This window comes from Anomaloglossus baeobatrachus, chromosome 1, assembly GCF_048569485.1.
Source record: "Anomaloglossus baeobatrachus isolate aAnoBae1 chromosome 1, aAnoBae1.hap1, whole genome shotgun sequence".
NCBI lineage: Eukaryota > Metazoa > Chordata > Amphibia > Anura > Aromobatidae > Anomaloglossus > Anomaloglossus baeobatrachus.
In genome coordinates this window covers 477,859,365-477,883,151 of record NC_134353.1, presented here as the reverse complement: position 1 = coordinate 477,883,151, position 23,787 = coordinate 477,859,365, and the positions used below count along the sequence as shown (strand labels likewise).

General features: G+C 44.4%; 1 protein-coding gene across 1 annotated transcript in view; it reads right to left on the bottom strand.

Moving 5' to 3' along the window:
- Nucleotides 1-23,787, bottom strand: part of JAK3 (Janus kinase 3) — a 482,226-nt gene that overhangs the window by 109,620 nt on the left and 348,819 nt on the right. The window contains exons 17-19 of the mRNA XM_075314904.1: nucleotides 15,115-15,265; nucleotides 14,901-15,034; nucleotides 4,128-4,317 (exon numbers count right to left, since the gene is read on the bottom strand). Coding sequence (XP_075171019.1) covers nucleotides 4,128-4,317; nucleotides 14,901-15,034; nucleotides 15,115-15,265 — 475 coding nt within the window. The remainder of the gene's footprint in view (nucleotides 1-4,127; nucleotides 4,318-14,900; nucleotides 15,035-15,114; nucleotides 15,266-23,787) is intronic.

Sequence of the window (23,787 nt, the reverse complement as noted above, 5' to 3'; positions counted from 1 at the left end):
ACCAGAAATGCAGTCACGCACCTTCTATAAGCTGTGCCCATACTGTTTCTGCCTTTTCCCATCCATTTCAGCCTTTTACTCAGTCAACACAGCTCGCCGTTAGGTCCAATGTGAAATTATTCGGGTTTCCCATAGACTTACATTGCACATCGAATATTCGCAAATAGTCGAATTCTGCTGACCTATTCGTCGGATATTCGTCGATGCGGATATTTTGGTATTCGATCATCCCTATTCATTACCTTAGTCTAAGTTCCCACCTTGTTAAGATGTAGGAGGTGGAAGGATCACTCCAGTTGGTGCCCTCTAGTGACCAGCAGTTTAAAGTGTTCTATACCATATTGTATTTTATTGTATAATATTTATTTCAGATAATCTGCCTACTGTGTTATTGTGAAATGTTAAGTAGGGCTGTTAGCATAAAGAATTTTAGTATGTATAAAAGTAAAAGATGCGTCCTGGTTCCTGAGGGAACTTGAGCCTGGATGGAAGGAGTATGAGAGAGCAGATGGTTGGTTAGTCAGACAGGCCAGGAAGGCAGTCATTTCTGCCAATTGTTGCTGAAGCAAGGATGAGCTCTGTACCAGATTCTGTCGCAGAACCAGGAGGTATCGACCAACGGTCCAGAGCCTATGGCTCACCTCATGACGAGCTTAAGACATTCCGGGAACCAGTCAGGCGTCGGGGCAAGTGTACTGCTGGCGAACCTATATACAGGTTGAGAAACTAGAAAGCTGTCTGAGGGCATGAAGTGGACCAGGGAAGCTGGGAGTCTACTGGAAGGCTAATACCCAGGGTGAGGGGAAGCATCCGAAAGTAAGGTGGTGGCAGAACAGGAATGTATAAAGAAAGTGGCCATGTCTGTCCTTGAGATTGAAAGACAACTTAAGCGTTTGTTGTTGTGTTGCAAAGAATCTCTCTGTGTCATGTGTTGCTCTGCTACATCTATGATGGTGACCGACAGTGGGGTGGCAGACGCACTCCTGAAGACCCAAGTAAGTGTTGCACCTCCCACCCGAGGTGGAACACAAACGTAAGTTCAGTCTAGTAAAATAGAACAGAGCCATGCTGGCCATCTCTTGGGTCCCCTCTACGAAGACAGGTTTTCTGCTTTGCATAAAATCTACTGCATTTTTCACTTTGCAGAAAACCTGCTGCATTTTACAGTGCCAGCAAAGTGCATGAGATTTTTAGGAATCTCATGGACATGCTGCAATATACACCAAAGTGTAAATTAAAAGGAGCTGCAGGTTTGAGATTCGCAGTAAGGCAATTTATATTGCAGATGTGGTGTTAATTTCAACCTTTACAAAACATTGTGTGAAATGTGCATCTTCCCTGCACCTTCTTTTGAATGATATTTGGAGTGGTATATAGTGCTACATGTATCAATGCGTGATCCCTGGAGGTGCGCAGCAACTATGTTCCGTGGGAATGTAGCCTAAAGATACAGAAGGTTGCTGGCTTAGCCAATGAACAAGACAGCCAGTCCCTAGTTCACATCACTAACGCATAGTGAAGGAAACAAAGTTGAAACTTGTGAAAAGAGGCTACACCATATGGAAAAGATTGAAATTGGATTCATGTAGTTTTGAACATTCATTGCTTTTCTGGTCATCAAATATGGACCCACGTTAAAGAAGACTCCTGTAAAAGTGTGCTATGAAGTTTATATTTATGTGTCTGTTGAAAATTTTTTTTTTGTATGTTCTAGTCCAATGTTTTTATATGCTCCAAGTACTTAAGGGAGTTGTCCTATGAAAACAGGATAAATGTTAATTTTCTGATTGGTGGGTGTCTCGCACCAGGGACCTGAACTGATTTGTAGACTGTTGAACTTTTATCTCTGACTGGGCACCTTTGTCACCTTTATAAAATGGACACCTCTCCATTACTAACACCAGGGTTTCATGCCAGCTGACACTACATAGCTTACATCAACCCCAAAAACCATTACCCCAATTGTCACCACACCAGAGCATTCAAGAAGAGTCAAGACGGCCAAGACGGTCAAGGCGAAGCACCAGAATGGGCTTATCTAATGTGATATGCCACTTCTGGGGCAGCTGTGGGCTGGTATTTTTAGGCTGGGAAGGGCCCAATAACCATGGACATTCACAGCTTGGTAATATCAGCCTCCAGCTATCTGCTTTACGTTTACTGGTTATCAAAAATGAGGGGGACCAACATCGTTTTTTTTTTTAAATTATTTATTTATTTGGTTAATAGCTGTAAATGCTATATAGCTTTATATCTATTAGCTAAAAATCATCTCTCTATCTATTTATCTATCTAGCTATTGAAAATTGCAAATCTTTCACACATAAAAATATTTAATTTCTTGAATGCATTTATTTCTGCTCTGTGTCACATGGACTGCAAAAGGATGTCATTCATATGCTGCATGTGTTTTTCATGGATTCAGAGACTAAAGGGGGTGTTACACGCAGCGATATCGCTAGCAATATCGCTGGTGAAAGCACCCGCCCCCGTCGTTTGTGCGTCATGGGTAAATCGCTGCCCATGGCGCACAATATCGTTAGGAGCCGTCACATGGACCTGCGTAGCGACGTCGCTGTTGCCGCAGAACCGCCTCCTTTCTAAGGGGGCGGTTCGTGCGGTGTCACAGCAGCGTCACTAAGTGGCCGCCCAAAAGAAGTGAAGGGGCGGAGATGAGCGGGACGTAACATCCCGCCCACCTTCTTCCTTCCACATTGCCGGCGGCCGCAGGTAAGCTTCAGTTCGTCGTTCCCAAGGTGTCACGCGTAGCAATGTGTGCTGCCTCGGGAACGACGAACAACCTACGTGCTCAACAATCAATGATTTTTTAAAAAGGAACGATGTGTCAACGATGGACAATAAGGTGAGTTTTTTCCATCGTTAACGGTCGTTCCTTGCTGTCACACACAACGACGTCGCTAACGATGCCGGATGTGCGTCACGGAATCCGTGACCCCGGCGACATATCATTAGATACATCGCTCCATGTGACGGGGCCTTTAGACTTCTAGTGCCCCTTTTCAACTGCGCAGAGGGTAAAAAACGGATATGTCTCCATGTGGATCATACGAAAATAAGTGTGATTCACATGGTCCATGTGAAAATATGGAGGTATGAAGATCAAAAGAGATCTTAATAAGTATGAATGTGAATATGTAACCAGTAAGTGTTTCAAGGGAAACTAGAAAGCATACCTTGATATGTTGCCAAACAGATCAAATGACTAACTGTGGTTAGTCAGGTTCTGTTCCTTGGACACATCCCAAATTATTCTTTCTGATTTTGGGCTCATATTCAACTTAACTAATTCTACAATGCTAATAAATGCTGAAAATATATGGGTGTTGTCAGAAAATTTGTGCTGGTTACCGTCATTCCTATATTTTCAAATAATTATATGGGAAAGGCTTCCTCCAGCCCCTCACTGACTGATTCACACGTCCAAGTAGCTTTTTTTTGTTCAACACAAGTTATCGTGTTGTTCACAGGTCCACTTTTTCACGTGTTGAAACATGTATGTGTAAATGAGGCCTTACTGTGTGTGGGGTCTTACTGTGTGTGGGGCCTTACTCTGTGTGGAGCCTTACTGCGTGTGGGGCCTTACTGCGTGTGGTCTATTGTGTTCTGTAATTTTCACACACTTGAAACTGTGTGGCTATATTTTCCAGTTAATTCAATATCTGCTATGTGCAGCCTATTTCACACCCCTATATAGACACTATTAAAAAGCCCTCAGTTTTCATGCTTGTCTTGATTGGTGGTGGGGTGGAGTGGGAGGCACCTGATTCATTACTAGCACACGCCTCCTAATGATTCAGGCAAGGTGCAAGGTGACGGGGACCTCTGGATCATGTGCGCCAGACAACAAATCTGACTCCAGTTGGCGACTGGATTAAGATTTGTGCTACTGATCATCAGTAATCACGTCCTCTATCTGCCCACTTTGTTGACTCTAGGCAAAATATTGTAAAAATACCAAAAATTTCACCAAAAGTTGGTGTAAAAGATTTGATGAATCAAAGCTTAAATTCAGATATCCCATGTGAAACATAATGATTTTGTAAATAATTTTTTAGAACACCAGAGATAACGTTCAGACAATAGGTAGGCACTATATTTAAACTCACCTGCACTATAGCATATCCCTTTATACTTTACAATGTAGTCACTATGGAGAGCACGCAGAATGAGACTCTCCCTGTGAAAATCCCGGACATGTTCAGCTGTACTGTGCTGAAGTTTTTTTACTGCAACCAGTTCTCCTGTATTGTCACCTAAAGGATCATATCTGCAGAGCTCCACACTGCCAAAGTTTCCCTGAAAAGAATACAGATCATTGTAATAACTACAGCTTGACATATGCCGAATCCTTGTAAACAGTCACATTGATACAGAGCTTTGTTGGGAGCAATATGTATCTTTTGACACTGCTGTCTAATGTTAGATGCCAGGATAAAGACTTTCATGGCCTTCTGGCTTCTCATGATTCATCTGGACCAGTGATGGCCAATCTTTTGAGCTCAGATTGTCTAAATTCGTAAACAAAACTAGCATAACTTGAGTGTTATGTCACTTCTCAAAAAATCCAATAATTAGTTGATATCTATAGCTCTAAAAACAAAAAGATATAATTTTAATATATGTACTGTATTTCTTAATAAAGCAAAAACAAATAATTCTTTACCTTACTTGCTTAGTGAATTTTTTGTAGCTGAATTTCTTTGGCTAAATCCTCATTGAAGTTTGGTATTTCGTACACTTCAAGCCCAAACAAGCCCTACTAACTTTATCTGTCAGTCAGTTTTTTTTTTAATTGGTTTTAATACTATGTAACACTGATTTATCTCCTCTCCCACCAACAGTCATTATCTCCTCTCCCTCTCACCTCAGCAGTTATTATCTCCTCTCTCCCCCTCCCCAGCAGTCATTATCTTCTCTCTCCCTCTCCCCAGTAGTCATTATCTCCTCTCCCCCTCCCCCAGCAGTCATTATCTTCTCTCCCCCTTCCCCAGCAGTCATTATGTCCTCTCCCCCTCCCCCCAGCAGTCATTATCTCCTCTTCCCCCAGCAGTCATTATGTCCTCTCTCACTCCACCCCAGCAATCATTATCCCCTCTCCCCCAGCAGTCATTATCTCCTCTCCCCCTCCCCTTGCAGTCATTATCTCCTCTCTCCCTCTCCCAAGTAGTAATTATCTCCTCTCCCCCTCCCCCAGCAGTCATTATCTCCTCTCGACCTCCCCCAGCAGTCATTATCTTCTCTCCCCCTCCCCCCTTGCAGTCAGACTCATTATCTCCTCACCCCAGCTGTCATTATGTCCTTTCTCCCCAGCAGTGTTATCTCCTCTCCCCCTCCCCAACTGTCATTATCTTCTCTCCCCTTATGTCCTCTCCTCCCCGCAGTAGTTATCACCTCTCACCTCCCCTCCAGCATTCATTATCTCCCCTCCCCCTCCCAGCAGTCATTATCTCCTCTCCCCCAGTAGTCATTATCTCCTCTCCCCTTCCCCCCAGCAGTCATTATCTCCTCTCCCCTCCTTCCCCCAGAAGTCATTATCTCCTTTCCCCAGTAGTCATTATCTCCTTTCCCCATTATCTTATCTCCTCCCGTCAGTAGTTATTATCTCCTCTCCCCCTCCAGTCATTTTCTTTTCTCCCTTTCCCCAGCAGTCATTATCTCCTCCCCAATCAGTCATTATCTCCTCTCCCCCCTCCTCCAGCAGTCATTAACTCCTCTCCCCTTCCCCTAGCAGTCATTATCTCCTCTCATCTTCCCCAGCAGTCATTATCTCTTCTCCCCCTACCCAGCAGTCATTATCTCCTCTCCCCAGCAGTCATTATCTCCTCTCCCCAGCAGTCATTTTGTCCTCTCCCCATACCCCATTAGTTATTATCACCACTCCCCCCTCCCCTGAGCTGTCATTATCTCCTCTCCCCTCCCCCAGCATTGATATCTCCTCTCCCCCTCCCCCAGCTGTTCTTATCTCCTCTCCCCCAGCAGTCATTATCTCCTTTCCCCCTCAGCAGTCATTATCTCTTCTCCCACTCCCTCTAGCAGTTATGTTCTTTCCCCCAGCAGTCTATATCTCCTCTCTCTCTAGCTGTCATTATCTCCTCTCCCCCTACCCCAGCAGTCATTCTCTCCTCTCCCGCTCAGTAGTCATTTTCTCCTCCCACTCGCAGTGCTCTATAAATGTGCTGAGTGTGGACTAACACGTCTGCCTGCAATGGCACCAGTCTTAATGCTCCGCTCCGGAGGGTTGGACAGAGACGCCTCCCTCAGGACCCTGATTAAAGGTACAGAACACAAATTACCAGTGGCCGCATCCCGATCTATAAGACAAGCAATGTCAGCCGGTGATTTAACTAGAACTGAACGTGCGCCCACCCGGCCAGTCATACTGAAACAGTTTAGGCAGCACATGCATTTCTAGTTAAATCACTGGCAGATGCGGCTTGTCTTACAGATCAGGATGCGGCTGCCTGCCCTTGCCGCATGTGTCAGCAAAAATGGCTCGGCATGTCAACTCTGACGTGCATGTCATAGGTTAGCCATCACTGATCTGCACAGTTATTATTTACTAAGTTGCTTCTTTAAACAAAACTATTGACGGAAAAAGACATAATGTTTAAATCAGATTTTTGTGTTACATGTGTTTTCCCTTGTTTTTTTCAAAAACTGGCAATGTGTATTTTTTCATAATACAATCTTTATTGAAAAAAAAAAAAAAAATTGTCGTCCGGTGAAATTTTATTGAAACAGCAACTTTTTGAAACAGCAATTCAGCAAATTGAAATGTAATCCTTTCAGATTCTCCTACTATCACCTACATTCTGAACCTCCACATTATGGTTCCCACCATCTAGTGTATTATAATTACAGTTATATATATAGTCAAAGCCAAAAGTGTTAGCACCCTTGAAATTGTTGCAAAAAATAATAAATTATTTCTCCCAGAAACTTATTGCAATTGCACATATTTTGTTATACACATTTATATACTTTGTGTGTATTTGAAAAGCACAAAAAAAAAATAGAAAAAAGGGCAGATTGGACATAATTTAATACAAAACTCCAAAACTGGAGCAGAAAAAATTGTTAACAAGTTTCCAAAATTGTATGTACGTTTTTCAAGCATATGATGCTCATACAAACTCACCTGTGCAATTAACAGGTAAGGGCAATAGAAAAATCACAACTGAGACCAGATAACAAGGGGAGAAGTTGACTTAGGGTACCTTCACACTTAGCGATGCAGCAGCGATCCGACCAGCGATCTGACCTGGTCAGCATCGCTGCTGCATCGCTACATGGTCGCTGGTGAGCTGTCAAACAGGCAGATCTCACCAGCGACCAGTGAACAGCCCCCAGCCAGCAGCGACGTGCAAGCGACGCTGCGCTTGCACGGAGCTGCCGTCTGGAAGCTGCGGAGACTGGTAACTAAGGTAAACATCGGGTATGGTTACCCGATGTTTACATTAGTTACCAGCGCACAGCTGTGTGTGCAGGGAGCAGGGAGCCGCGCACACTGAGCGCTGGCTCCTTGCTCTCCTACCATAGCTACAGTACACATCGGGTTAATTAACCCGATGTGTAATGCAGCTACATGTTCAGAGAGCAGGGAGCCGCGCACACTGCTTAGCGCTGGCTCCTTGCTCTCCTAGCTGCTGTACACATCGGGTTAATTAACCCGATGTGTACAGCAGCTACATGTGCAGAGAGCCGGAGCCGGCAGCACAGGCAGCGTGAGAGCTGCAGAGGCTCGTAACTAAGGTAAATATCGGGTAACCACCTTGGTTACCCGATGTTTATCTTGGATACAGCTTACCTCAGCTGTCAGATGCCGGCTCCTGCTCCCTGCTCGCTTCATTTGTCGCTCTCTCGCTGTCACACACAGCGATCTGTGTGTCACAGCGGGAGAGCGGCTTTGAAGAAAACGAACCAGGGCTGTGTGTAACGAGCAGCGATCTCGCAGCAGGGGCCAGATCGCTGCTCAGTGTCACACACAGCGAGATCGCTAATGAGGTCACTGCTGCGTCACAAAAAGCGTGACTCAGCAGCGATCTCGGCAGCGAGCTCGCTGTGTGTGAAGCACCCCTTAATCTTTGCTTTGTGTGTCTGTGTGTGCCACACAAAGCATGGAGAACATAGAGAGGAGGAGAAAACTGTCTAAGGACTTGCGAACCAAAATTGTTGAAAATATCAACAATCTCCAGAGATCTTGATGTTGCTTAGTCCACAATGTGCAATTAAACAAAAGGTTTACATTGCACTGTAGCCAATTTCTCTGGACAAGGACTGTAGAGAAAAATTTATGAAAGGTTGCAATGCAGGATAGTCCAGTTGGTGGATAAGCAGCCCCAATCAAGTTCCAAAAAAATTCAAGTTGTCCTGCAGGCTCAGGGTGCATTACTGTCAGTGTAAACTATGCATCAATGTTTGAATTAAATTAAATGCTATGGCAGGAGACCCAGGAGGACCCTACTGCTTAAAAAGACATAAAAAAGCTAGACAGCAGTTTGCCAAAACATACGTGAAGAAGCCAAAATCCTTCTGACAAAGCATCTTGTGGAGAGATGAGACCAAGATAGAGCTTTTGGGTGAAACACATCATTCTACTGTTTATTATCAAAAATGGAATGAGACCTACAAAGAAAAGAACACAGTACCTATAATCAAATATGGTGGCAGTTCAAAGATGTTTTGGGGTAGTTTTGCAGCCTCAGGCATTAGGTGCCTTGACTGTGTGCAAGGCATCATCAAATCTTAAGATTACCAAAGGATTATGGGGCTCAATGTAGTTCCCACAGTCAGAAATCTGGGTTTGCGTCCTAGGGTCTTTCATTAGGACAATGACCCCAAAAATACTCCAGGAAGCACCTAGAAATGGATGGAAACAAAGCACTGGAGAGTTTAGAAGTGGCCAGCAATGAGTTTAGATCTATATTCCATTGAACAAATGTGGAGAGAGAGTAAAATTGCTGTTGGGAGAAGGCACCCTTTAAATAAACGGCAGAGATTGAGCCTCAGTGATGAGCAGTGACGTCACTCAGGTTATTTGCGGTCACAGCTGGAGGTTCCCACAGTCGTCCACATGTGACCGCAAATAGCCTGAGTGACGTCACCACTCATTGCTGAGGCTTAGTATCATATCTACCTGAAGCCACAGTGTGTGGACATGGTCTGTGCCCATGAGCTGTGCCTTCAGGATGTATCTAGCAGAGCTGAAATAATCGTGGGACCTCGTGTGGATTACATCAGACCTGCAGGCGTGTTTTTAGAATTAATAAAGAGGTGAAAGAGGTGTGGGTTTTTTGTATTTTATTTCAAATAAAGGTGTTTGTGTTTATTTCTTTTCATTTACAGATTAGAAATGGGGGGTCTCATGAGCTGTCATTAACCCATTATCACCCTGATTGCCACCTCATCAGGGCAATTTGGAAGAGCTGGTAACGTTCTAAGGGATGCAACATTTCAGAGTGGCTGCAGTCAGACACTCTGTCACACACGATGGGGGCACTGTCTGACTACAATCAGAGACGCCGGGACTGCCATTGGGTGGGGGAACCAGTTCATATTTTTGAAGGATAATGAGTGGCCCTGGAACTAGTATGAGCGGCCTGGAAGTAGTGTTACAGCGGCATGCATAAAGCATTTTCTCCAATTCCCATATCCCATCTACCACCATTTGAAAGTGCCTGATTTGAGTCCCCATAGACTTATATGGCGACAAACATCCAGCCAGGTATATGGGGTCAATTCCGAGTCCAAACCAGGTTTTTTTTTTAAACCCGGTTGGACCTACCGATCCCAGCAACACTACTTGGCAGCACTATAAATTAAATGGCTGTTTTTCGTATGAGATTTCCTTTTCTGCATCTTTACGTTGACATAGCTTTCTCCTGTTGATGCCCAGGGATTCTACTAACATCACAGTGATATGCCTATTGCACTACAGATCGCTTATCTATCATCTACCCCTCCTTTTTCTATGTCTCCATACCAACTTAGATGCAGACACAAAACTGGAATCCATCTCCGCTACTCTGAATTTCACCCAACGTGACGCTGCGTCACCATGACTACCACAACACTGATAGATACTGGACTACCTACTCCCTCTTGGACACCTGGGTTGGCATCACATCACTATGACTATGATGACGCCAATAGGAACACAACCGACTATTTTTTCTGATACATTCATCATAACATCACATTAGCTTGACATCCATGACGCAATCAATACCATCTCTCCACTAGAGTTGAGCGCGGTTCGTGGCTCTCCAGTTCACGGTTCGAGTGATTTTGGGGGGTGTTCTAGATAGAACTAGAACTCAAGCTTTTTGCTAAAAGTTCGTTAGCTCGAGTTACGTTCGAGAACGGTTCTATCAGCCAAAAGCCAAGCTAATTAGTAGCTGGCTTTTCGCTGATAGATAGAGGCTTTCGATGTTTTTATGTGTTTGTGACTGCCTCTCATTGTTTCCTATGGGTTCGAGCGGTTCGCCGAACCAAACTAGAACCAGACCTCGGTTCGGCGAACCAAGCTCAAGCAGAACCGCGACCGGTTCGCTCATCTCTACTCTCCACCTCATTTGTTCAATCCCCTATGCATGCCTGCTGATAGCTCCAGTGATACCCAGTTGTGATGATGTATTACCCCAGCCTTTTCTTACTACTGTATATTGCCATTGATTGACTCCTCTTTGGTTCCAGCATTTAAACCAGTATTTACTATCCTGCTACAGCATTCTCTTTTGGTCACGTCATAGCGGTGGACACCGCTGCATTTCTTTGCGCTGATTGAGATATTTTACTCTATGTCAATCCGGTAAATTAACCTTTTATTTTACTTAATTTGGTAAATATGCTTTATGTAATTCTTTCATATTTTTCTTGTTAATTCATGATCCTTTTACCTTTAGTTCTGTTTCGTTCTGGGCTGTTTTTTACCATCTCTGACCATCAAGTTTTTGTTGTTGTTCTCTTTTCACTATCTAGACTCTATTAAATGTGGGGGACTTCCCTTATACTTACTCTTCACCAGATTCCGACCATAATACCCATAACTTTTCTTTTTCCCCAGTATTTCTTCATATCCTATGTGTTTATTTTTCTTTTCCCTTCCCTCACCCCTTTTTTCTTTTTTTCTTCTTTCTCTCCTTTTTCATATTTTTTCTTCTCCTTTTCTTGTGTTTTCTTCTTGCATTATTCAGTTTTCTGTCTTTATTGAAGTTCCTTTTCTCATTATAACCTATAAATTCAGATATACACAATATGTACAGATTTGTAATTGTTTTTTTTTCATGTTTTGTGTGATTTCTCTTCATGGACACTTTATAGTTATGTGTTTATGTATATATACACATTTTTTTCTGTTGACTGATAAAGGTCTGATCACCAGACCAAAATGTTTAAGTTTGCTGTGTTGCTGTGTTAATAAAATTTCCCTGTCTTCTCACTACTTTGGAGTGGCGAATTGGCGAATTTATCTTTCATTGAATTATAAGCCAGGATCCTATTTGTGTACCCAACTTTAGAAGTGCCATGATCATAATACAAATAGGGCTTTTTTAGACTCATATTTCCAGTCCTGATAATACCTCTATATAGAGCAGATAACACAGAATACACCAAACACAATTGGCAATATCACAAAGAGACTTTGCTCCCCTTGACTTCACAATGTCTTTTACTCATTGGACTCTTCAATGCAAGCTATAGGGTTGAGGTCTGAACATTAGCTCTGTGTACATGTGTTGTTTCCTGAAACAACAGGAAGTAAGAATGAAAATTGCAAGAGTTAAATTTTTAAAAATGTTTTAATACAGATTGTCATATGTAAAAAAAAAAACATTGCCCCCAGCTGTCTGCTTTAACTTTGTTGCTTATCAGTTGGTTGCTGTTTTTTTTATTTATTTATTAAATCTTAAAAAGTTGTCCAATATGCTTCACAAAGTGGATAGTGTGGATATCTATCTATCTATCTATCTATCTATTTATCTATCTGTCTCTATAGCATTCATTGGTGTGTAAAAACGTTAAAAAAAACAGGTGAAAAATGCTGCAAAAAGCAAGTTTTTGCTGATATGTTTTTCCTGCCAAGAGATCTAGAAATGGTGGAGAAATTTCTGCATCCAAACACGCAATGTGAGTACATAACCTAATACTCTGATAACATTGTTCTCCGCAGCTAACTAGGAGTCAGAGATGTGTCCAGGTGTCTTTCCCATGCTGTTCCCATTCAATTTGAGAGCTCTTTCTATCCATTTCAGTGATTTAACTGCTTCCCAGACCTCCTGTTAGCATCTTCTGGAAAAATGCTTGAGTTTCCCATTGACTTCCATTATACTCATTACTTGAGTTGAGCCTTTCCATGTGTCATACCTGCATGACTTGAGTATCAACCGAGCACTCAAACATTTTAGTGCTTGCTCATCACTAGCCCTGTTTAACCTAATAAATAATTAACTTTAAAAATAGCCAACATGGGATCCCCTTATGTTTGGTAACCGACAAAGGTGGCAAGAACAAGAAAAAGACGTACCTAAAAAAATGGGATCACCACTTATGAAGTATTATTAAGAATCATCAATGTTTTATTGTCAATAGAACACACAAAAAACACATAGTGAAAGTGAAAAAATACCGATAAACGAATACACACAGACAAATACGGACATCTAAAATCAATTAAAAGCACTAATGCACTTGAGAGATACCCACATTGAAAAATGTATATTCTTGGTCCAATGCCAATAGGCTGTAGTCAATATTGAACAAACCCTGAAATACCCCTATATTTGTGCCACAAGGAGAGGACTTTCCACAAAATAGAATAGCAGCTTATGCCGAGGATCCCACAGGTACTCAAATGAAATTAACTGGCTGGCCCATGGCAAAGTGAGCAGCAGAAAATAAATGAACAAGATCAAAAATTGTACAGTTCACAAATTCACAAAGACCTGAGCAAGACACCCAGCAGGCATTTCAAACAGGTTTTAGATAATCAAGCAAGCGGGCTAAAGTAATAAAGAAAAGCCCAGAGAGCAACTAAGGAAAATCCCTCAGGATGACATACAAAAACCTCAAGGAGGGTGCAGCAAAAAATGCTAAAAAAACGTCCGGGGCAGGGCAAGGAAGGGTGGTGGACCAGATATGGGTGGCCCCACGCGTATCGCTACCTCTTGGGATGAAGGTTCTCAATAAAGAGCGGTGGCTTCCACAGACACCGCTCTTTATTGAGAACCTTCATCCCTTCACCCCCCCTCCCCCCCTTTTTCGTCCGGCCATGACGAGCGCTCCCCATACTTTCCATGCATGCGTTTGACTGTGGGCCTAAACGCATGCGTGGTTTGTTTCAGCGTTGTTGGTATTTGTTAGCAACGCCTTTTCACTTCTTGCTGTTTCTAGACTGCATGCTGGGTCCTACCTCCTTGCTGCTCACACAGGTGATTCATATTGTCTATTTAGTATTTTACCCTTTAAATAGTACACACATATGTCTTAGTGGTGTTAATGTCTGCCCTTGAGAAAGCTACCAAGTGGTAGCGATACGCGTGGGGCCACCCATATCTGGTCCACCACCCTTCCTTGCCCTGCCCATAAATGAGGGGGACTCCTCGTTGTTTTATTTAGTTATTTATTAGGTTCCTCATCATAGAAATCTGTACAATGAGCTCCACATTAAATGCACTAAAGAGTACAATTTTATAAAATGTCAGGGGCTTGTGCAATGATATATCTGCTGGATATCTATCCGTCTATGTCAATTTATCAATCGATTTAGCTCTAAGCTCTATAAACGTCAAACTGCATTCAGCACTGTCTAAAATCACTAGAAAACCATGGGTGAAAAATCACATGCAAAAACACATCAAAAACATGTCAATAATAAGTGTGTTGTCGGCTACTTTTTTCTTGCCAAGAGATGCAGAAGTGATGCAGAAATTTCTGCATCCAAATTCTCAATGTGTGCACATACCCTTAAAGTTAAGTGGCTAGGGGGAGAGAGGGTGCGCATGGACCCCTGATCTTAAAAGACTCAAGCAATGCCTGTCCAGTCTTGGTTTGACCAAAATGATTTAAAGAGAACCTATCACTAGGTCAAAATGAACAGTTTTTGCTGTTATTACAATTCTGGGCAGCTGCAGACTGCTATTTTTAGGCTGCGGGGGGGGGGGGGGGCAATAACCAATGCCCTCCTCAGCCTGAGAATACCAGCCCCCAGCTGTCTGCTTTATCATGACTGAGTATCAAACTTGAGGGGGACCACACTCCATTTTTCAAATTATTTATTTAAATAATTTTTAAAAAAGCTGTAACGGGTCCCTCTAATTTTTATACACAGCCAAGATAAGAACACGGCTGGGGGCTGCAGCCTGTAGCCATACGCTTTAAATGCACTGGGTATCACATTATGGGGCGACCCTACGCCAATTTACGTATTTATTTTTAAACTGCTATAGGGACGCAGACAGCATGTGTGATTCCAACCAATCACAGATGCTGTCAAATAGGGTGTGGGTGCGGTCTGACTGCAACCAATCACAGATTCTGGGACTGCCCGTGGTGCAGGGGAAGCAGTGACTATGTATGAGGGTTAAGGAGCGGACCCGGAAGTAGTCTTACAGCCACGCTGCAGACTTGGTAAGTATAACACTCCTGCTTTATTTCTTATATTCTTTCTTTTTTCCTTTATTTTTTTTAATTATCCAGGTGGCTGAATCCAGACAGTTACACAAAGCTCCTTGTTAAGGGTCCGTGCACAGACACTAGGCATCCTGTATGGACCCTAAACTTTACACTTGAGGTTCACGCATCACTAAATACAGCCCTACTAATGTGTAACAGGTGACAGAGTAGCAACATTAATAAGAACAGCACGGATTGCTTCGTACCTTGCCTATAACTGATATGTATTTAAGATGTCGTTCTTCATAAACACTTGGGTCCTGGTATTCCCAGACACGGTTACAGGCTCTGAATCCATCTTTCATTTGCTGCCCTTTGGAATCCACTAATAGTTCATAATCTGTAACAAAAAGCACCAGTGCTGTAACTAATTATTAATTTTCAGCCAGAATTACTTAAAGATTATTGTCAGCTTCTTACCAGATGCAATAAGATTATTGAGCTCACGAATGATAGCGCGAAAGGGTAGTCTCAAGGCTGGGTTATAAGACATGCACTGCTGCTCTAAGCTTGCCAGCTCTATCCAGTGCGGAGCCGGGAGTTGCAGCTCGTCTTTATAAAACTGCAATTTCTAAATGAATAAGTGTTATAGGTTATAAAACAGCAAATACAGTCAAGTTCATCAAATCAATAAAAACATTAGAACTGTAATGATATTCAGGAAGTTTCCTGGATTGGGTAGACCATTTGGCTACAACCATTAGATGATAATGTGTGTGAAGCTTGTGCGCATGTGGAGTGAAAGGGAGAAATTCACAAATAGATTTGTAAGCATAAATTTCTGCAACTGTCCCACTCATCTGAATGGGGCTTTCAGATACTTGTTTGCAGAAAGCAGCCACATTCTTAGAATTGGAATGAATTTCCAGTTTCAGAAATTTCTGCAACATTTCTACTGCATGAAGATGACCTAATTGTTACGGGGGTTATCCATTTTTTTCTTATTTATACTATGTACCTAAAAACTAAGAAGCAGATAGTTACTAACAGTTGTAACTAGATGCTGACTACCTGTCTGTTGTACCTTTTAAATATCATTTCATCAAGATTAATGTTTTAACTCACAGGATGAGCTGAACCAGTATTCCTGTTCTTTAAATTGCCAGCATAGGCCCTTTTGTTGACAAGCTGGATGCCACTGTATTGGCAGTACCTCTGGCACTACCAAAAAAGTGCTGCAACGATAACCTATGTGCTGCCATTAATCATAACCACAAACTGCTTTCCTTTGCCTAAACTGATCGTCATAATAAAGCCAGGCCGTACCACCATAAATGTGATATGCTTCACCAATCGAATCCAAATAACAAAACAATGCAGAACAGATGTCAGGAGACTTCATGCCAAAACCGCTAGCCAATATTGTAGCCAGTTTTGAGGCGTTAGGGGAATGAGGTGATTCTGCCTCCAGTTCCTCCTCATCCTTCTTAGGTTCATCAGGTTTAATCCTATTCAAACTTCTCAAGCAACAACAAAGAAAAAAATGGCAATATATTCATCTTCCCAAATTTTTTCACTAACGTCTTGCTTCAAATGAGCACCCATTTGGCCATCAAAACAGACATTAGCCCTATCGTCCAAACGCACCATATCAACTGTGGCTCCAGTCAAAGGAAAAGTAGAAACTGCTCTGCTGAAACTAACCGGAGGTTCCACAGTGACAGGCACCCCACTTTCTAGAGCACTACCCTGGCCTTCACTACTTGGCCTTGCCCCCAGCACTGGTGCTAAAAGGATTCTAACAATGCAAATAAATTCTGTCGCTACAATGGCAACTCTTAAACCATCACAAACATCCAGACTGAAATCCACCATACCTCTATTTCCATTATTTACAGCCCCCCCACCTAAATACACATCTGACATATTTGTTCTAGGTGCAAGCAAACTATGTAACTTACTAGGCTTACTACAAGAAATACACTCCTGACAGAAGTTCTGTCGCTTATCATGTTATGTAAATAAAAGCTTATAACCTGACTTTAAATTCATCCATTGGTTTCATAAATTACTCTTTTGAAAGCTGAAACCCTCCCAAACTTGGTTTAGGTTATGAAAATAAAGTTGCTGCAAAGGTGAAATATTGATCATTTAATGAACACAGAAAGGTCAGATTTTGGCAACACAAAAGTTTTGTCGCCTTGTCATATAATGCACCCAATCCTAGTTTACATCCTCACTTGTGCTCACTAAATGATCGGTTAATTAGTGGGTGTGTAAAAAAGAAACCCAGCACCTCAGACCTTCACCTGAACTGCAACTTGACCTCTGACAACATGCCAAAAATCCACCCTTCGACCAAAGCCTTGATTATCAAGAGGCTGAAGACCAGATCCACTACAGAGGTGGCTGGCACATTTAATGAATCTCCGCGTCAAGTACAAAGAATTAAAAAAAGATTTGAAGAGACTGGAGATGTTTTTGACACGCCCAGGTCCAGCAGACCCCACAAGACGACTGCTCAGGAGGAACGTTTGGTGGTTAGAAAATCCAAAGCCAACCCCTCTTCCACTGCAGTAGAGCTCCAATAGGCCTGGATACCTCAAGTCCCAGTGTCAACTAGAACAGTTTGTAGGATTCTGTCTCGAAATGGCCTCCATGGTCAAATCAGTGCCCAGAAGCAAGCAGTAAACAGAAGGCAATTAAAAAAACGTGTGGCATTTGCCAAGTCTCAAAGCCTGCTAAACAGATAGACGCTTGAAAAGTGGCAGAAGGTGGATTTCTCTGATGAATCTTCAGTTGAATTACACCACAGCCACCGCAAATACTGCAGGAGACTTACTTGAGCCCATATTGATCCAAAATGCACCAAGAAAACAGTTAAGTTTGGTAGTGGAAAGATCATGGTCTGGGGTTACATTCAGTATGGGGGTGTGCGAAATATTCGCTAGGTGGAGGCAATATCAATAGCCTAAAATATCAAGAAGTATTAGCTACCTCTTACATTCCCAATCATAAAAGGGTTCAAATTCTGCAGCAGGATGGTGCTCCATCTCATACATCCATCTCTACAACAAAGTTCCTCCTGGCAAAGAAGATCAAGGTGCTCAAGGACTGGCCAGCCCAGTCACCAGACATGAACATCATTGAGCATGTTTGGGGTAGGATGAAAGAGGAAGCTTGGAAGACAAAACCAAAGAATCTAGATGAACTCTGGGAGGCATGTAAGACTGCATTCTTTGCTATTCCTCATGACTAAATTGTATGAATCATTGTTGAACCGCATGGATGCAGTCCTTCAAGCTCATGGAAGTCACACAAAATATTAAATATGGCTCTAATAGCACCACAACTTAATTCACCAATGTTATGCAACATATCTTTGTATTAGAAGTTCATTATTTGTTTGAATTTCACATTACTTTCTGTGGACGACAAAACTTTTGTCTTGCCAAAAGCTGACCTTTCTGTGTTCATTAAATGATGAATATTTCAGCTTTGCAGCACCTTTATTTTCATAACCTAAACCAAATGTGGGAGGGTTTCAGCTTTCAAAAGAGTAATTTATGAAACCAATGGATGAATTTAAAGTCAGGTTATAAGCTTAAATTTACATAACATTGATAAGCGACAGAACTTCTGTCAGGGAGTGTACTCATAACAGCCATCGATTGACCGTCACAATGAGCACTGTCATTCAAGCCACTGCTGGATGAAATCTGGACTCACTTCTTTTGAGGTAGACTCAGGATTGCGGACATCGACAAATATCATTAGCGCAGTTGACCCAGTACTTGACATGGACTTCCTATCAGGAGCAATCTGTTATTTGAGAGGGAAAATAAAGCCTCCAGCCAGCATTTCTGGTATCACTCTGTCACCTCCCTGTCCCATTGCACCAATCCTTAGTGCTTGCGACCTCCCGATTGCACCTTCATCTGTCACCTCTCACAAGCCAACCCACTGCGCTTCAGATGTCTGGGGAGACTGGATCAGCCCATTGCTGATTACCAGCGCCCTATGCTACTGCACAGGCTGCACTTCCGGGTATGCAGCATGGGCAAATTACTTGGACGGCATCACGCTATGCTCATGCTGTGACCCTGGCAAAGGGAATAGTTCAGTGCAACCTATGGACCAAAATGATGCTGCAGATTACTGCTAAAGCGATGGATGGCTGATGGAGGCTGGAGCATCGCCGGCATCCCTGAAGCATCCCTGGTGGGGCTCCAAATCCTGCACCAGGTCCACTTCTGGGCTTAGTTTCTCTGGAGGCATAGATTCCCTAGAGTGCTTCTGAGTTGTTACAGATGCAGCCACCTCGTTGACCCCTTCATCCTGCGTTCCATTGCTCAAGCTGGCTCTGGAGCCACCAGTGGCCTCAGGTCTGTACCAAGGACTAGCTCTCCAGGAGCAAGACCCCATCTTCTGGATTCTGAAGTAACAATGTCCCAGGTACAAAGTCCACCACTGAAGAATGGATATCCCATAAGTGTCTGCTTCCGTAATACCCTTGTGATGTCCTGGCGCCGCCAGGTGGTTACACAGATTAGGCCCCCGCACAACACCTTCCCTCGCAGGGTTAAACCTTGCCAACCAAATCCTAGTCACCCCCCCAGGGTAGGAAAGGCACACCAGTGGGCAGGACCAGGCGGATGGAGAACGCCCACCTAGGGGTCTGGAAAACCCGGGGCGGGAAAAGCAGAGTTCTGAGTTGAAGTTGAGTGGAGAGGAGTAGTTGAGGAGGAGAAAGTGAAGGCTGAGACAGAAAAGAAAGGCGTCGGGGTTGGAGCCCTGGCATGCTGGCTGGGTGGCAAACGGTGGTCCGTGTCTGTCAGGAGACGGGAAGACGGCTGCCGGAGATCTGAGGTGAACCGGGGCAGGGATGGAGCCCGCCGGTACCGACACCGGAGAACCGACCCGGAAACCGTGCACAGAGGGGGTACTTGGACCCTGAAGCCAGGACCGGAACCAACGGCCTAGCTAATTAACCAATTGAGGGCAGGATTACAGGTCCTGTCCCAACCAAAATCCCAAAAACAGACAACCACCCACCGAGAGGGATAGGGCATTCGCCAGGGCCCGGTAGATCCCACGGGTCAGCGTCAGCGGGCAAGGCTCCCAACAGAAGTACCGGGGGCGGACTCCCGTGTTCCACACTGGGAAGTCCACCACACCAAAAACAGTGCAGAGGAAAGTGACACAGACCATCACCCCGGGTGAGGGACTAGAATACATCCGGCCGCGGCGGCCGGCCACCAGCACCTTGGTTAACCATTGGACTTGTCTGATTAATTTAATCGTGAGTAAACTAAGACTCCCTGGTCCGACCAGGCGCACCGGCCCCTGCCATCACCGTCCCCTGCACAGAGTCACCGGGCCACGGGGCAACCATCCCTACGCATGGAGGGGTTAACAACCAGCTGCCATCCCTTCGCCCCCGGGTGCCCCACAACAGCAGCGGTGGTGCCACACTTCACCACACACCGTGGGTGGTGTCACAGACTACCGCAAATCCCGTACAAATACATCCCCTTTCATGCGCAGTGTCCGCGCGACCCCCGGGTCCGGAGAATCCCTCGAACCACACTGCGGGTCCGGATCCGAGCAGCCCAGCTACTACTGACGTGAGGGTGGCATACCTTGATATGGAATCCTTCTACCCACCAATCAGGTAAGATCATAAATCCCCTCAGCCTCTATACTCCTCCTTCGAGCTTCCATCACAATCCACCACTTCACCTACTTAACCCCTTAGCATCCACAATTCTGGCCTAGCATACCTCCTAAGTCATGAGCCCTGGAGGACCAAACTAACCATACAGCATGTGTCTCTGAGGTAAACTTCTGCTTTCCTTGGTTTTATCTTGTGTAAAATTAAGACTTAATTTAAACGTCCGTGTTGCACGTATGTGCTGTACATGTTTTTTTCACGGATACAACACGTACCCATTATAAAATATGGTGCTATTCACGTGTCTGTGTTTTTTCAAGGACCATGTGTTAGAAAAAAAAATAACAGAGACATGTCTGTTTTTTTCCAGTATCATGGATGAAAAGGGTCAATAGAAGACTATGGGTTCATGAAAAACATTGTTGTACTGAACAAACAAAATATTAAACTCACAATGGTATTTTTAACATATGGGTGCATGAAAGCATTGTGGACCTTGACTATCATAAGACATCCCTCCAAAGTTTGCAGCACCTAGGCACCTACCTGTCACCCCTTAAGTGCCTTTGTGTCATAGAGGCACCACACTTTTCAAGCATGGTTTTCTCACAATACCAGCCATAGTGCACTGGAATTTTAGAGGTTTAATGCCAATGTGAGCTTGTGACCCAGGCCTTTGTGGTAACTAACTGCACTTGACTGCAGACTCGGCAAAGGTTAAAGATGAGGTAACAGTTAGGCATCCTGTATTAACAGTACAGTCTATTACAAATAGAGAACACTAGCAGTGCACAATGAACTTGACACAGTCTGCGCAGTAATTTGCTGGTGTGCTGTGTGGGATGAGATACTGATCCACGTACTGACACTGCAATATTCTGGTCTTTGAATTAACAATATAAGCCCTGATTCATTCAAGTGTTTACGTAAAACATTTTGAAAAGACATACATTTTTGTGCAGTGCAAGATTGTGCAAATATTTTGCAACATTTGGCATTTTATTTGCAACTGCCTATGCCAAAATCAGTGAAGTTGAGGATGGGGTGTTCTAATGCCCACTCGTTTAGTTCATGACAAGTTGTGGTGTGCCTTCCACCACAAATCTTACACCAATCTCTGAATGGAGATGCACACCACTTTAAGATGCTCCTAATTCTTTAAGAGGCATAATCAGGCGCTTCTGACTTCACCACACTCCCTTTTCAAGATTGACATGACCTACACCAGTCTTGATGAAACAGGGACCATTGCCTTTAGAGTCTTGTACAATTACCATAGAGAGTGACCTAGTGCCCAGTAGTCCTTACTTGTCCACACCAAACAAGCATGTCCCCTGTGATTTGATAGTTTTCAAGCTTTCTGCCCAAATTTTCCCATTTCTGGCTCCTCTTGGAGGATACTGTAAATAGCCCCTGAGTACTGCTTTTCCAGTACCCAGGGCTGGCGTCAGCACCTGGCGCACCTGGGCAAGTTCCGGGACCTTACACAGACGAGGATGCCTATTTGCCGCCGGGAGGAGTAGGTCACCATCTTAACTGCAGCCCCTGGGCAGATTTCTGAGGACTGCGTTGCTTGGGTCGGCAGCCACACTTTGCTGCCTGCCAGCACATTAAACCTGCCAAGCACACTCCCACAGCGTTCACTGCTAAATGTTGCATGCACATGCATTGCAAGGCAGGATTCATCTGTGGGCAGACTTGGCATACGATGTGCTCCTGTTCCACAGATAGAGAGGAGCAGCTGCCAGCCTTCAGCATCGCCCAGTGCTACATATGTTCCCAGCATCCCCAGTATGTGTATCACCCCCAGTGTCCCCCAGTGCTGCATGTGTACCGCCCCCGTGTTAGCAGACGGAACTGCTCGGATCCGGATCCGTGGTGGCTCGAGGGGTTCCAAGGAGGATGTGGATACCATGCAGAAGGGCAGATTGCACAATACCCTGTGACGACCTGATAGGCCAGGGCATCACATTCCCCCTTGGTTAAACGTAACTCATCCCCGAGCTACAGGACACCAGAGGTTTATTTATTTATTTTTTAAACTGTAGAAAAAGTTAAAAAGGGTTATCATTTTTATTAACATTTTCTTCCCACACAGGGGAGGCTTGTCACTTAAACGTTACTAACTGGAAAGCGTTCATCCCCCAATGATGGGACGCTCTACCTGCTCAGTTGCAGCCTCTATCCACTATAGTCCAGCCCCAATGTCCCGGATCCCATTAACCCGCCACCCAAACAACCTGAACCCCTGGAAATCTACTGTCCTAGGTGTTGTGATAGACGACTCTGGTGGGCACAAGAGGTGCAACTATATACAAAATACGAGTTCGTGTTGGTCACGCCAGTCCTGTGACTGTGGTCCATTTTTACGAACTATAAAAGTCAACATCATCCATGTACCGGGTCTACACACTGTAAACGAATCTGGTTGTCAATCAGGTAACTTCTTCAATCATTTGGAATTGGTTAATTCAACATTTACTTGCTAACATTTTCTAAATGAAAAATAACAAACTGTAGAAAATAACAACCGAAAACACCGATACCTAACAGTTCTAGGGCATCGTTAAACTACTGGCATTTAAATTTTCAAACTACTGGTATCGCTCACTGGGAGGCTGGTAGTCGACTGCGGCAGCTGGCACTACTTGCTCATTCATCATAGCGAGCCGTTTCACATCGAGGGCGTACCAGCCCCGCTCGCTCCAGTGCAGTGTATAAGCAACTACCTCCCCTGGCTCCAAATCGGCCTGGGTGATCCCTTGGGAGATGCTGCTCGATATCCCTTCGAGCCACAAACACCTCATCAGGAAGACTTGCTTCCCAGAGGAAACCCCACCCCTTCTCTGGGTTGAAGCACCGCACGAGGCCCCTTCTCTGCAGCCCTTGGACACGAAATGTGGCTTTCCTCAGGTTCTCTTTTTCCTTCTTTGTACGGGCAACGATCTCCCGCTGCCGTTGGTCTGGAGTCGTAATCGCTGTTGTCAGCTGTCACTGGTGTCGTTCCCAGCAGGGGACGTCCGCATACGGCCTCAGCTCCCTGACTTGCTCTGGCTTTAAGTGGACTCATGCGGCCCCAACAGCTGTCGGGATGTCGCGCGGTAGTGGAACTGATGGATTTACAGGCCCCACTTCCGCTTCTGTAGGTGGAAAGACTGACTCCTCCGCAGCCAGGGTTGCAGGGTCTGGGTCCTCCGCCTCTGAGGACGGGCCCGGTGATGCGGCCGGGTCTGGTCTGGCCGGGTTTCGGATAACCGCTGTCATGACTGAGATGATAGTCGAGACCGGGGTTTCTGTAGCTGGAGCCTCATACACAAGCACTGAAGGTTCCGCTGCCGAGATGGGAGTAGGCTTGGTGTCCGCCGAGGACGGGGTAGGTGACGGTGGAATGCTCGCCGTGAGCAGGGGCAGTCCGGATCCCTCCACCACTGTGGTCGGATTAGGGTAATCGACAGGGACTGGGTAACCGCTTACTCTCT